At 41.1% G+C, this 13503-nt stretch overlaps 1 protein-coding gene across 3 annotated transcripts in view; it reads left to right on the top strand.

Moving 5' to 3' along the window:
• The window catches only part of jak1 (Janus kinase 1), a 50444-nt gene that overhangs the window by 14469 nt on the left and 22472 nt on the right, over positions 1-13503 (top strand). For 2 of the 3 annotated variants that reach the window (XR_008648673.1, XM_033964807.2), the window contains exons 7-12: positions 1796-1911; positions 4636-4815; positions 5294-5451; positions 5641-5755; positions 8616-8811; positions 13027-13133. Coding sequence is in view for 2 of the 3 variants with exons in the window: in XM_033964807.2 (XP_033820698.1) it covers positions 1796-1911; positions 4636-4815; positions 5294-5451; positions 5641-5755; positions 8616-8811; positions 13027-13133 (872 nt within the window). In the remaining variant the exon portion in view is untranslated. Of the gene's footprint in view, positions 1-1795; positions 1912-4635; positions 4816-5293; positions 5452-5640; positions 5762-8615; positions 8812-13026; positions 13134-13503 lie in introns of all 3 variants that reach the window. The other variant, XM_055221025.1, reaches the window with a different exon arrangement.

Here is a 13503-nt window from a genome sequence, read left to right as displayed (position 1 = left end):
GGTTCTGCAGAAAAGTGACTATACAACACTCTGATCCAGTCTGTAGTCAGACTAGGTCATGGATGAGTTTGATGAAATCATTCAGGTGAAATGACCAAAAACAGTCTAAATATCGACCTAATAATATCAGCAGAGCTTATGGTCCATTGGTTTGTCTGGATCAAACCATCGGAATCAGCCATGAAAAAAAAAAATCAGTCGATCTCCAGTCAGCCCCACTCGTGGTCAGAATTCCAAATATTCCAAATTTATTTGGAGCTGAACGCTGTGGGTCACACTCCCTCAGTCACTTCTTTATACAGTCTGTGACTTTACCACAGCTGTTTTTTTTTCACCTGTCAGATCACCTGTCGAGTCACACTCACTTCATTTCAGAACTTGTTTGTGCAGTAATGAGTAGTTATGTCATCTTTCAATGTTTACATTCTCGCTTTATTTTCACTTTCTTTCAAGCTGCTTGTCCCCATGGAGAGGTTATTACTTTGACTAGAAAATTCACCAATATGGCATTAAACCTGTCTATCTACATGGAGACAAGCAGGGGAGGCCACCAGGCCAAGTTACATGTCAGATCTGTGTGGAGGCGAGCCTACTCACACTGAGAATGGATGTTACTTTTGAGAAATAAAAATTGTATTTCAGGAAAAAAGGTTAATGTTGTACTGTGGCACATTCTAAGCAAAGCAACAGTATCTCCACGTAGACAAAGTTACATAATGCAGCTTTATGGGCTCGACACACGGGGATTGACTAACGACAGCGTGCAGCGACACTCATCGCATGGGCTTTAAAAACGAACATACGGGCAGCTACAAATTGCAGCAACTAGCAGCAGCTTGTCACGTCGCACTCTGTTCCAGATCGGATCGCGAGCCTCCTACACGTCTGATTGGCTGTTTATTTGGAGGGAATTTTGAGGCTGCAATAGCAGTAGATGGGAAAAAGACACTAGAAGAGCCCCTTCACCAGGCTGGATCAAATAATTCAAGCATAGAGGCAGCTTTGATCAGAGACAAGTTTTGTGAATATTTCTCCTCTGCTGCTGGTGAAGTTCCCTGGCAAAATTATATTGTCTAAAATCATAATTTTCATTTGATACATTTTTTGGTTTAGTTGTTATTGTTTGTTGTTATTTTTTTGCACCAATTTACTAAAATACTAAAAAGTACGTTTGTACTGCTGTTTATGAAAAAAACATGTTATGTTTTTCCCCCATATGGTCATTTTGTTTAATGTAAAAACCTTAAATAAATATATTTTTTTAATGTTGAATCAGTTGGTTATTAGCCTCCATAAAGTTATCTGGATTAACAAATTTGCGCATGTTAACTTACCACTCATATTCACCCTGGCACCAATGAGTTCCCAGGCAGCTGCTTTTTTTGAAATATCTCTGTAGTCTTTTGATATATGTCAAAAAGAATTGGGAAATCCAACACGGCGAGTATGATTTTCTTCTCCATGATGTTTCTGAAGTGGACAGTGCATTGGCTCGTCAATCAAACTCTCGCTGATTGGCTGTTGTGCAGGTGACAGCGATAAAAGTAGAAAAATTTTCAACTTTCATTAATCGCATCGCAGGCCCGCATGTGCACGTCAACATGCACGAGCTCTAGGTTTCCCCGTGCACTACTTTCATTGTCGTGGAGATGAGAGAGAATAGCGATTTTCACAGTGTCGCACAGGTACCATTGGAAATAAACGGAGAGCGAGCGACGTCGCTCCCCGTGTGTCGAGCCCATTAGTCTGTTATAGTCACTTGGTATAACTTGATGATATGTCTTTGTGTTTTAAGGATATTACAATCACAACTACAACCAAACGCCAAACCAGACCCTCAAGATGAGCAGTGACATCCAGGTGTTAGTCACCGGGACTACTGGGATCTCCTGGAGGAAGAAGCCGACACCAGTGAGTCCGACTGTGACCCGACTGTGACCCGACTCTGACCCGGCTCTGACCCCACTCTGTTTAAAGTCTATATGACTCGACTCTCACTAGGAGTGGGACAATAAACAATAATATCGTATATCTTGATAAAAAGAGTCATTCGTGGGACATTTTATATAATCTTGATGATTGCCAACAAAGACAGGGGAGTCAGCGGGGGGGACAAAAGAGTCTGTTATATGGAACCCCAGGGTCTTAGGGGCCCAGAATTGGACCCTCTTCCTATTAATTTGTATTACAGAGGGGCCATGTGAGGCTTATTGCCCCAGGCCTCCAAATTTCAGTTGACGGCCCTTCTCATCCATAATATTCTTTGTGAAAGTTATAATTATTCGTATCCATAACAACTTAACAACTTATGACCTGACTCTGACTCTTTTGATCCGTTCAGTTTAAAGTGCATATGTTTTTCATGTGTTTCTTTTTGAATCGGTTTGGTTGATTGTCGCCGTGATAAATATTTATCAGTTTTACATCAGGTCAGTGGGAGTTTGTGGAAAAATGTTGAAGAAAAGCAAAAAAATACAGGAAGTGTGTCTGACGTGAAACTGAAGCCTGCTCCTGTCGTCACAGGTTTCACTCACACACAGGTGTTTTTCTGACCCTTTATAAAAGTGTTTGATTTTTCAGTTCAAAACTATGTCAGAATTTGGTCTCTGTTTACATTATGGTTGCTAGGTAACAGTTATGTAATTACCTCTAAATATGTCACATGAGAAAAAAATCTACTTAAGTAAAAGTATTAAAGCACCTGTTTAAAAGGTACTTAAAGAGTGAAAAGTAAAAGTAATTTCTCACAGATTTTGAGTCTTGTAAAGCTTCAAATGTGGTGTCTGCTGTGTGTCTGCTGTAGAACATATTATATTACTTGCCTTTTATGTTGCTTTTTTTCCTTCCTAATAATGTGCAGTGTGTTTATATTTACATGGTGTATGTGGACCATATGTGCTCTCTGATTAATATTACGGCAAGGCAAGTTTGTTTATAGAGCACAATTCGCACACAAGGTAATTCAATGTGCTTTACAGAATAAAGACATTAAAATCACAATACAACAAATCAAAACATAAATAATCACAAATGATTATCATAAAATTAACATTAAAGGAGAAAAGTGCAGAACAAAACCCTTTCAGTCATATGCACAGCTAAACAAAACTGTTTGAGCCTGGATTTACACATAAAGTAGAGGCCTGTCTCACATCTTCAGGAAGACTGTCCCAGGTTTTAGCTGCACAAAACTGAAACACTGATTCCCCTGGTTTAATCCTGGTTTAATCCCGACTCTGTGCACCAGCAGGAGGCTTTACAGTAGTCTAACCTACTGGAGACAAATGCATGGACGTCTGACTTATACCTGACAGTTTACCTTTGATTTTTTTGCAGTGTTTTTTAGATTGTAAAAAGCTGCACATGTTATTGATTTGATGTGGCTGTTAAAGTTCAAGTCTTAAGTTGAAGTCCATTATTACCCCTACATTTCTAGCCTAATATTAAGGTTTTATAGAGAGAGACAGGAGGTGACAGCTAACACTTTCTCTATGTTTCTGTGGGCCAAAAACTAGGACTTGAGTCTTGTCTGAGTTTAGCTGGAGAAAGTTGTTTTGCATCCACACACTGATCTGTTGGATGCAGTGGCAGAGAGAATCCACTGGTCCATATTCACCTGCTGCCAGTGAGACATAGACCTGAGTGTTATCTGCATAGTTGTGGTAGGACACATTACTGCTGTGTATTAACTGGCCTAATGGCAGCATGTAGAGATTGAACAACAGGGGTCCCAGGATTGACCCCTGGGGCACCCCACAGGTTAGGGACATTTTATCTGAGACACATTTTCCAATTTCAACACAGTACTCCCTGTTTTCTAAATAGGACTTGAACCAGTTTAGTGCAGTACCACAGATGCCCTCCCAGGCCTCTAGTATTTAGTGTCTGTAAGAGAATCCCATGATCGACAGTGTCAAATGCAGCACTCAGATCTAACAGGATCAAGACTGAGGCTTTGCCTGCATCAGTGTCATTTGTCACCTTGATAAGAGCAGTGGTGGGGGCTAAAACCTGAGAGTTGTTCATTTGGAGAAAGTTAATATGTTCATGGTAAACAACTTTTTCGAGGACTGAAATTGGTCGGTAATTATTATAGTATTGTGGCATCAAGACTGCTCTTCTTTAGGAGAGGCTTAATAACCGCAGTTTTCAAAGCTATTGGGAATGTTCCAGATTGAAGTGACATGTTAACTATGTAAATGAGTGGTGATACCAAACTGTTGAGCTCAGACTTCAGAAATTTTGTGGGTAACACATCGAGACAGCATGTAGATTTATTTATTTATTTATTGGTTTATTTGACAGGGACAGTGTACATTAATAGCATTGCTGCAAATGCACCAGAATTAGCCAAAAGGCTATTTTTCATCTGTTGTCCCTGGACAGATGGCAGACCTGTCTAGATGAACTCAGAGCTGACTGACTTTGCAACTGTAACTGACAAAACTGTCCCAGAGATCGTCACTAGTCTAAGTGTCTATGAGGGTGCAGGGGTGTTATTTGCCTTGTGCAATTGATAGCATTTTTAATATGAACCCGAACCATAAGGACTTAAACTGGACATTACTCTGATTAATGACGATATGGACTTAAACTGGACATAAGTGGTGTAACTCTGTGTGTATTTAAACATAGACCAACACCGTGTCCAAGGAAAAAGGAAAGTCAAAGAAGAACAAACAAGATGGAGGACAGAAGAACAACATGAAGAGGCCGGACTCCAGCTGGGAGGTGTTCTGTGACTTCTACGAGATCACACACACGGTCATCAAGGACACAACCGTCACCATCAAGAGACAGGACAACAAGAAAATGGTGAGTGAATGCTGCGTTTGGGAACAGTGTTTGAGTCACGCAACCTGTGAAAAAAGAGCCCACGTTCTCTCATGAGGTTTATGTGTTAAATAAAGAAAGGAAAGGAAAGGAAAGAAAACGGCAAACAGAGAAACAAACAAACAGAGAAACAGAGAAAATGAACAAACCCCTTTTTAAAACAGTTCGTCTCAGTGATGTCAACACATATGAGCCAGAGTGCACTCACCAGACACGAGCTCATGAGAGCAACAATAAGATATGATCTTTAACTGTCTCTAATGGCAGAAAAGTGTCCTGGGACAGAGGGGAGGGGGGTGGTGAGTGGGGTGTTCACAGCTTTAACACAGAAAAGACATGACAGCTTTAGCACAGAGGAAACGTATCAGAACAGCATGAGCCCAAACAAACTACATCTTTAACACATAAAGTGTGAGCTCCAGTTCAGTATCGGCCTCATGATCCTGTGGTGACTCTGCAGGAGTTGCAGATGTGTTCTCTGGCAGAGGCCCACTCTTTTGCTGCTCTGGTGGACGGATACTTCAGGCTCACTGTGGACGCTCATCACTACCTGTGCAAAGAAGTGGCTCCTTCTTCAGTGGTGCACGACATCGAGAACGGCTGCCATGGACCCATCTGGTAAGATACAACCCAAAACTTCACTCACACTCAGAGGGAACAGCATTAGAACATGGATTAAAGCTCACGAGAGTGAGACCTATTCAACCCAGCGTCGCGTCACATAGTCATTTTGGTACAAATGAAAAAAATGTGCTGCTCTATGATTCACGGGTGTCAGAAACACTGATTTACATCCTTTCTCTGCAGTACGGAGTATGCAATCCACAAACTTCGTCAAGAAGGTAACGAGGAGGGCACCTACATCCTCCGCTGGAGCTGTACTGACTATGATTACATCATCATCACGGTCGTGTGTCGTGAGGTAAGAGTTTGTGTGTTTAGTTTTTATAATGTAGATACATTATCTTATATTTACAGTTCAGGTGAATTATTTTTGTTTGATTAAAAAATAAATAAAAGTTAAGTAAATATGAAGTTGTAACTGTTCAGTAATTAAGTTCAAGATAAAATGTGGCAAAGATTTGAAAAACGTCTCAAAACAAAGATGAAGGTAGATTAGTTTATTTTGTACATAATCACTATAAGCAGTGGCTGTTTCATTATTAGACTCAAACAAATATAACGGAACTGTGGTTAAAGATGTGCTGCTCATTGACTAAAAGGGGTTGTGACCAAAGCTCTCAAAACTATTACGCAACTCTGTGTATCTGAGACAAACTGCACTCAGACTCACCTGCAGGGGGAGTTCAGGCAAAACTACTATTTATACAGAAAAAAGACTAGGAAACAAAGCATTTTTATAAAGACTTAAACATGTGACTTTTACAGATAAATATAAAAAAATACCAAATCTTCAGCATTTCTCACGTTTCTTTTTGCTGTTATAAATATTAATCCTTTTCTAAAATAAAAAAAGAAATCAGGTGGATGAAGTGTCTTGCCTAAGGACACAAGATTAGTTTTTGCCACTGGGTCCCCCCGTGGCACCTGATTTTCCAGCGGTCCCCCATCCGTCCTCACCAGGCCTAGCGCTGTTTAGCAAAAGAGATCAGACCAGATCAGGCTTTAATTTCTCCCATGAGGCTCAGAGCTTGGATTGGAGTACCTCAAATTTCAAAGGTACTGTCAAAGGTACTCTGTAGGTGTATTCCTTTGACTGGATCCTTCCAAATTAAAATGATCCCTTATCTCTTGTCTCTGGTCACAGTTCATATCTGTGGTAATAAACACCTGTTATTGGACTAAATGAATGAGAGATAAATGTTGATCATCTCCATGGAGATGAGCAGCAGGTCGACCCTCACCACACTAGGGATGGGACGATATACAATAATATCGTTAATTGCGATAAAAAAGGTCCACAATTAATCGTTCGTGGGATTTTTTAATAGTCATGATCATCGCGCACAATTATAATCACCTTTACAGCACCACACTGCCTCATGTTTCCAGTTCCAATACAACGTTTAGATGTTAGTTTGTGGTGTTTGCCCACTCTGACATAGCAATGACACTTGTAGCTTCTGTGCTTATCTATGTCTGAACTATATTCTGTCAGATATCAACAATAAACAAAGTCTGATCCGTAACTCTCCACAGGAACGTACCAGTGCGCGCCTCACCCGTGCGCACAGATGAGACGCTAATGTGTGCACATCTTAGATTTTTTCCTACAATAATGCAAACTGCAGAATAAAACAACACCTTTTAAACAATAGACAAATTAAGTCTAATTCATACAGCTGAACACAAATGTGTCAGAGCGCATGGTCCGAATGTGCACTATGTGCACAGAAGCAAAGCTAACGATTATACACGGTATATTTTACCTACAATTAAGTCAATAGCAGAATAAACCACGCTTACCGATCGAGAACAGCATCCAATCCATCAAAAAATAAGGTCCTTTACTCCTGAGTCCACTGTGGGATCTTTACTCTTTGCCATGAACCGCTCCAGGTCAGAGATGCCTCTAGTTTAACTTGTACAAACATCCACAGTGTCCTCGGTCACGTACTCCCTTTGTTTTGTCTGTTTCGTCATGTTTAAAATGCAAAACAACAGTGCATAAAATGCGCCATTATGCACAGATTTCTGCATCTACTCCGCTTCGGCCGTTTCCCATTCGCCAAAGTGCCTTAATTGCATCGTTCTAAGTGTTTGTCGACGGACACTCGCGTCACTTCCGGCGCGACAAGGACCGGTCCATTTCGACAGCATGGCAATGAGGTGTACACATTTTCTTCCGGGTACGTCTGTTGACGGAAAACCATGGCATGTGATACATCATCCTGTCCCGCTGCTCTTTGGCTGTAAGGGAAAACGTCAGTAAATGTGTGTGATGTAATTGGTTGATTCTACAAGGGGAAGAGTGGGGTGTAAACTTTCAGTCATCTGTAGCACTGATTTGCTGTCTGCGGCCTCAGTAACCCACATCCCCACCTTATTGGCCAACACTGGTGTCAATCACAAGTTAACACATGTGTTTAGCATTGAGGACGAAAATTGGCACTGTCAGAAGTTTATTATGCCTGAAATCGACAAAAGAAAGGCAAAGAAGTGACGGAGCAGATTTCATATTTGGAGTACTTTCCTGCAGCAGATTGGACATGGAGGATCTTATTTTGTGGACATAATTTCTTGACTGGATTATATTCTCTGGACCTTTACGGAACGAATGAGACCAACTTTGTGTGAATATGTTGATGTTTGACAGAACCAGAGCGCTCAATGGTAAGTGAAGTCCAGATTCACACTTTGTGACTTTTGTGTAAAGACGTCTTTCCTGTCAGCACTGTGGTGACTGCAGGTGAAAATGGTTTGCATATCAAGAAAGACAAGTGCTGCAGCTTTCATTTGATGTGTAGATTGTTTGTGTGGATGACGCAGAAGTGTATGTACATTGCTATAAAATTGTAAAGTAGGCCCGGGCGTCGGAACGTTAACAGGTTAATAATTATCGTGATAATATCGTTAATCGCGATTATTTTGGCCACAATAATCATGAGTCTAAAGTTTAATATCGTCCCATCCCTACACCACACCCTCCCCACACCCTCCCCACACCCTCCCCACACCCTCCCCACACCCTACCCACACCCTCACCACACCCTCCCCACACCCTCATCACACCCTCACCACATCTTCCAGAAAGTTCCATAGCCCTTTTCTTTACTGTGATAGATTATTAATGAATGCTTGTTAAATGTTTGTGTCTTCAGTTTAAGGACGGCGCTCCCGTGTGCCAGTATAAAAACTTCCAGATCGAGAAGCTGACCCCTAGTGGCTTCCGTCTGTATGGCACCAGCACAGAGTGCCCCACACTGAAGGAGCTGCTGGAGCATCTGGAGGGACAGAGTCTAAGAACAGACAACCTGCACTTTCACCTGAACCACTGTTGCCCCCCGCAGCCCAGAGGTGGGAACACTTTTGTTTTAAACATCGACTGTCTGCGGTGGTGTTCAGGATCTAATATGTCTAATCTAGAGGATTCATGTTTTCTGCACAAAAAGGCTCTGCTCTATCCAAACCACAGACTTTACCTGACAGAGGACTGAGAGGACTGGTTCTAGACCTTTACCTGACAGAGGCTCTAGACCTGATGTCTGTTTGAGTGAATCTTGATCTAACTTAAATGCGACTTGTTGCACAGTTGTCTATCTTTCAGACTTGTTGTCATTGGACTTGGGTCAGTGTTTGAGTTTCTTCAGTGAAGGACTCCTCTAGGGCTGTTTGAGAGAATTTAACCTCTGAAGTTCAGGACGGGCACCTGACCCTGAGAGCTTTTGTCTTTTGATGCTTTTGTTGATTCTAATTATAGACTTTATCTTTGCATAGATTCAAAACAACACTTTGAATATTATCTTATCCATCTGTTATCTTTATCTCATTTGTTTAATGGCTCTCGTCTGTGTTCAAATCCTGTGGAAGGCACTCAGATGGTTTAAAGTGCATCCATCAGTGTCGCACATTTGTTTTTGTTCATTTGTTAATAAAGATCAGGGCTGAGATAAAGTTTGGTTCTCCAGTCGAGCCAGTTTAGACCCGGGCCTTTATGAAACCAGAGCCAGAAACAAACTGCATATTTCTTTTTTTCCCCCTATTTTTTTATTTTTTTATTTATTTTTTTAATGTATATTTTATTTTGGGAAGAACACATATTACAGGCACATTCTTTCCAGTTCAAATATTGTATAAAACAGCATTATTAATCCAAGCCCCTGAAAAGTGCTTGTCAAAACTATACCATGCTCATTTAGTCCCATCCCATTTTAGTATATTAAAGGAGTAGAAAGGAAAAAACAAAAAAACAATAACTATTTACAAGAACCGGGGAGCTTACATAAAAAAGCAAGTATAATCAAACATTATATATGCATTATACAATAAAATATAATTCTTCATCCGAAATGGAGAAGTCACAATAAATCTGTTCTAATTGGAGCAATATATTTAATCCACTTGTTCCAAATACAATAAAATCTGTTCCTTTAAATGTTTATTGTGTACGTTAGCCTTTCCATCCTAAATATTTCACATACTATATCAATCCAGCCATCCACTGATGGAGGAGTGGAATTTAGCCATATTTTAGTGATGTTCTTTGTACTTGCTGCCAGGAGGGCTTGCAACAGCTTTTTATCATTTCTCCGTTCTAGAAGAGCAACCCTACCCAAGTACAAAGGTTCAAAGGTGAATGATATGTTCACTCCAAAAACTGTTTAACCGCACATGGATCTCACTCCAATACAGTTTTAAATTGGAGCAAGCCCAAAATATGTGGTAGTGATTCCCCTCCTCAGAACCACACAGTCTCCAGCAGGCCGACTTATTGCTCCCCTGAGCTGGCGTTCTAAAATATCTAATAATGTTCTTCCAGCAGTGTTCTCTCCAGGACAGGGATGCCGTCGATGACCACTGGAATGACCAGATGCTATCCCAATCCTCCTCAGTAATTTCAATTGTTGCCTCCTTTTCCCATTTCTGTTTCACATATAACGTATTACACTTGTCGGTCACATGAAGTGCATTGTATACTTTAGATATCATTTTTTGGGTAGATAACCCATATGCCGATTTCAATATTTTAAAAAAGCTTCTTCAGATTGAGTAAAATTTGTTATACTGCAATTTGAGTTAAAAGAATGTCTGACTTGTAAGTATCCAAACTGCATATTTCAAACATTTTAAGGTCATTAAAGTTTCAAACATAAACCCTCTTCACAAACCCACATCGTTTAGCTGTTCATCTGCTCATTGTGGTTTATGTGTTTACATCTGGGTGTGTTTGGAGTCCACACAGGGTTGTTCTGTCGGGGAGGTCAGGAGTGCAGCTGACCAGAGCATCTAAACAGCTGCATCTCTGTGGCCTGAAGAGTTCTCCTCAGACTCTCTGTTTCTGCTGCTGTGATCAAGTAGAGCAAACCAGGTCTAAACCAGGTCTAAACCAAGTCTAAACCAGGTCTAAACCAAGTCTAAACCAAGTCTAAACCAAGTCTAAACCAAGTCTAAACCAAGTCTAAACCAAGTCTAAACCAGGACCGAACCAGGACCGAACCAGGACCGAACCAGGACCGAACCAGGACCGAACCAGGACCAAAAAAATCTAAATATGAACATTTAATAACAGACAAATCAGGCGCCTTCTTTCGCTGAGGTCACTTCTGCTAGCATAACTTAATATTAAGTTCCCGCTTCCTTCCAAACCAGCGGTGCCAGCGGGAGGTGGTGTGTATCTTCAACAGCTTTTGTCCTTTGCAGATTAGCTGCTATAACAGCTAGCCTTAATGAGCTTCATTTGTGGACTAAGTGAGGGTGACGTCACCCACAGCATTAAGCTTCAGTCAAATGAAGCTCATCGAGGCTAGCAGTTATAATTTGTAGCCCAGTTCCATATTTGGAATTCTGACCATGAGTATCATAGCAACCAAAAAGCCAATCCAGAGTGAGGCTGTTAAAGGTAATGCCCCTTCCCTCCCGCACCACTGGTTTAGCACAGAATGGGTGCTTAGCGTTAGCAACTACTTATTTGACAGTGTTGCTAACAAGAGCGATCTCGGGGAAAAAAGGCACCTGATTTGTCTATTATTAATGTTCATATCTTGATTTACAGACACAATCGTGAAATAAAAACCCCAGGATCATGTAGAGCGGGTTAATACGAACATTTAAGACCAAAATGATGAGTCTGACAGCAACAGTTACAGAGAGAGGGGAGTTGATGGAGCCTGAAGTGCGCCCTTGATCACTTCCTGTTTGGAACGTGGCAGGTAGCAGGTTAGCTATGTCCATTTATATAAACAGTCTGATTTTGACCCTTGACTGCTCTTATGTGTACTGGGGCAAAACATTTTTAACAACATATAAAATCAGGTGTAGTCACATTTTGTTCCGAGTGTTGTTGTTAGCAGTAGCTCTGCGTATGTTAGCATTTATGACCAAAATAACCACAGCTTTTCAATAGTGCTGACTACGTCTGTTCAAATAGTTATTTCCTTTTGATGCGATAAACCTTGTGGAGCCTTGTGTTCGAGTGTCTGTCACTGCCTTTGTGAAACAGCCTCAGGAGGAAGAGAGTTGTAAATGTGGGTTTCCGGAGCTAGAGCAGAGCTGTCTGTTTACTCTGTGAGGAGGCGAGGAGCAGTGAGAGGAGCAGTGAGGGGAGCAGTGAGGGGAGCAGTGAGGGGAGCAGTGAGGGGAGCAGTGAGGGGAGCAGTGAGGGGAGCAGTGAGGGGAGCAGTGAGGGGACGCGAGGAGCAGTGAGGGGAGCAGTGAGGGGAGCAGTGAGGGGAGCAGTGAGGGGAGCAGTGAGGGGAGCAGTGAGGGGAGCAGTGAGGGGAACAGTGAGGGGAGCAGTGAGGGGAGCAGTGAGGGGAGCTGTGAGGGGAGCTGTGAGGGGAGGTGAGGAGCAGTGAGGGGAGCTGTGAGAGGAGGCGAGGAGCAGTGAGAGGAGCAGTGAGGGGAGCAGTGAGGGGAGCTGTGAGCAGATTTAAACCCCAAAAACTATTATAAATCTACAATATTATAAAAATCATGAGCTTCAAAAAATAAACAGCAGAATGAAACACTTTAGTCGTTAGTTTGAGTCTGCAACAAGTCAGACGAGTTATTCATTCAAACTTACATCTTAAATCCCACCAGAGCAGAGAAAAAATAACACGATAAAAACTGACAGATAGTTTTAACTTTTCTACTTGAATAAGTGTATATAGATTAATGTGACACGAGACTCTAGAAAAGTCTGATATTTGACTGACACACGAGTCTGTGTGTGTGTGTGGGGGTGTGTGTGTGTGTGTGTGTAAAACGCTGTGATCCACTTCCTCTTTCGACACAGAGATTAGAACAGTGTTTTTGTTGTAAATGCAAATATGTCATGACTAAGGCTGCCGTGTGTGTGTTTTGTTCTTCTCTGTGTGAGTCGTGTGCTCGTGTCTTATTTGTCTGTATTTGTTTTACTTATGTCATGGCGTTTTATGGCTTTATGTTTTTAATGTTTTTATATCCGTGTTATTGTTTGAGGATTACGATCATCCAAATTTTGAGTTGTGTTTATGATCTTTGTGCAGCACTTTGTGAAATGTGCTTTATAAATAAAGTGACTTAATGTATTTTTTGTTGTTTATTTCACAGAGGTTTCAAATCTGCTGGTGATCACCAAAGAGCGTGCCCCCCAGTCCCCCTTCCACCTGGAGAGTCAGCTGAGCTTCCACCGCATCCTCAAAGACGAGATCGACGAGGTGCAGAACCCGTTCAAACATTTGCATATTTACCGTATCTTCTGGAGTATAAGTCACACCAGCCAAAAAAAAAAAAAACACATAATAATGAAACAAAAAAACATATATAAGTCACGCTGGACTGTAAGTCACATTTTTGGGGACATTTATTATACAAAATCAGAAACCAAGAACAGACATTTTATCTTTAAAGGCAAGTTCTAATAATCTGAATATCATTACAGCACGCTAACGTAACACATTTATATTTATTCAGTTACATGAAGCATCGACAGAACTGAACACGTGTCTGGTTTGTTAATGTAAGATATTAACATTTAATCAGATAAATAAAGCATAAAAAACAAACTAACAACTTTATTCTGGATCT

This window comes from Periophthalmus magnuspinnatus, chromosome 4 (assembly GCF_009829125.3).
Source record: "Periophthalmus magnuspinnatus isolate fPerMag1 chromosome 4, fPerMag1.2.pri, whole genome shotgun sequence".
NCBI classification, from domain to species: Eukaryota; Metazoa; Chordata; class Actinopteri; order Gobiiformes; family Gobiidae; genus Periophthalmus; species Periophthalmus magnuspinnatus.
Note: the sequence above shows the minus strand (reverse complement) of the source record. Positions and strands in the feature narration are given on the sequence as shown.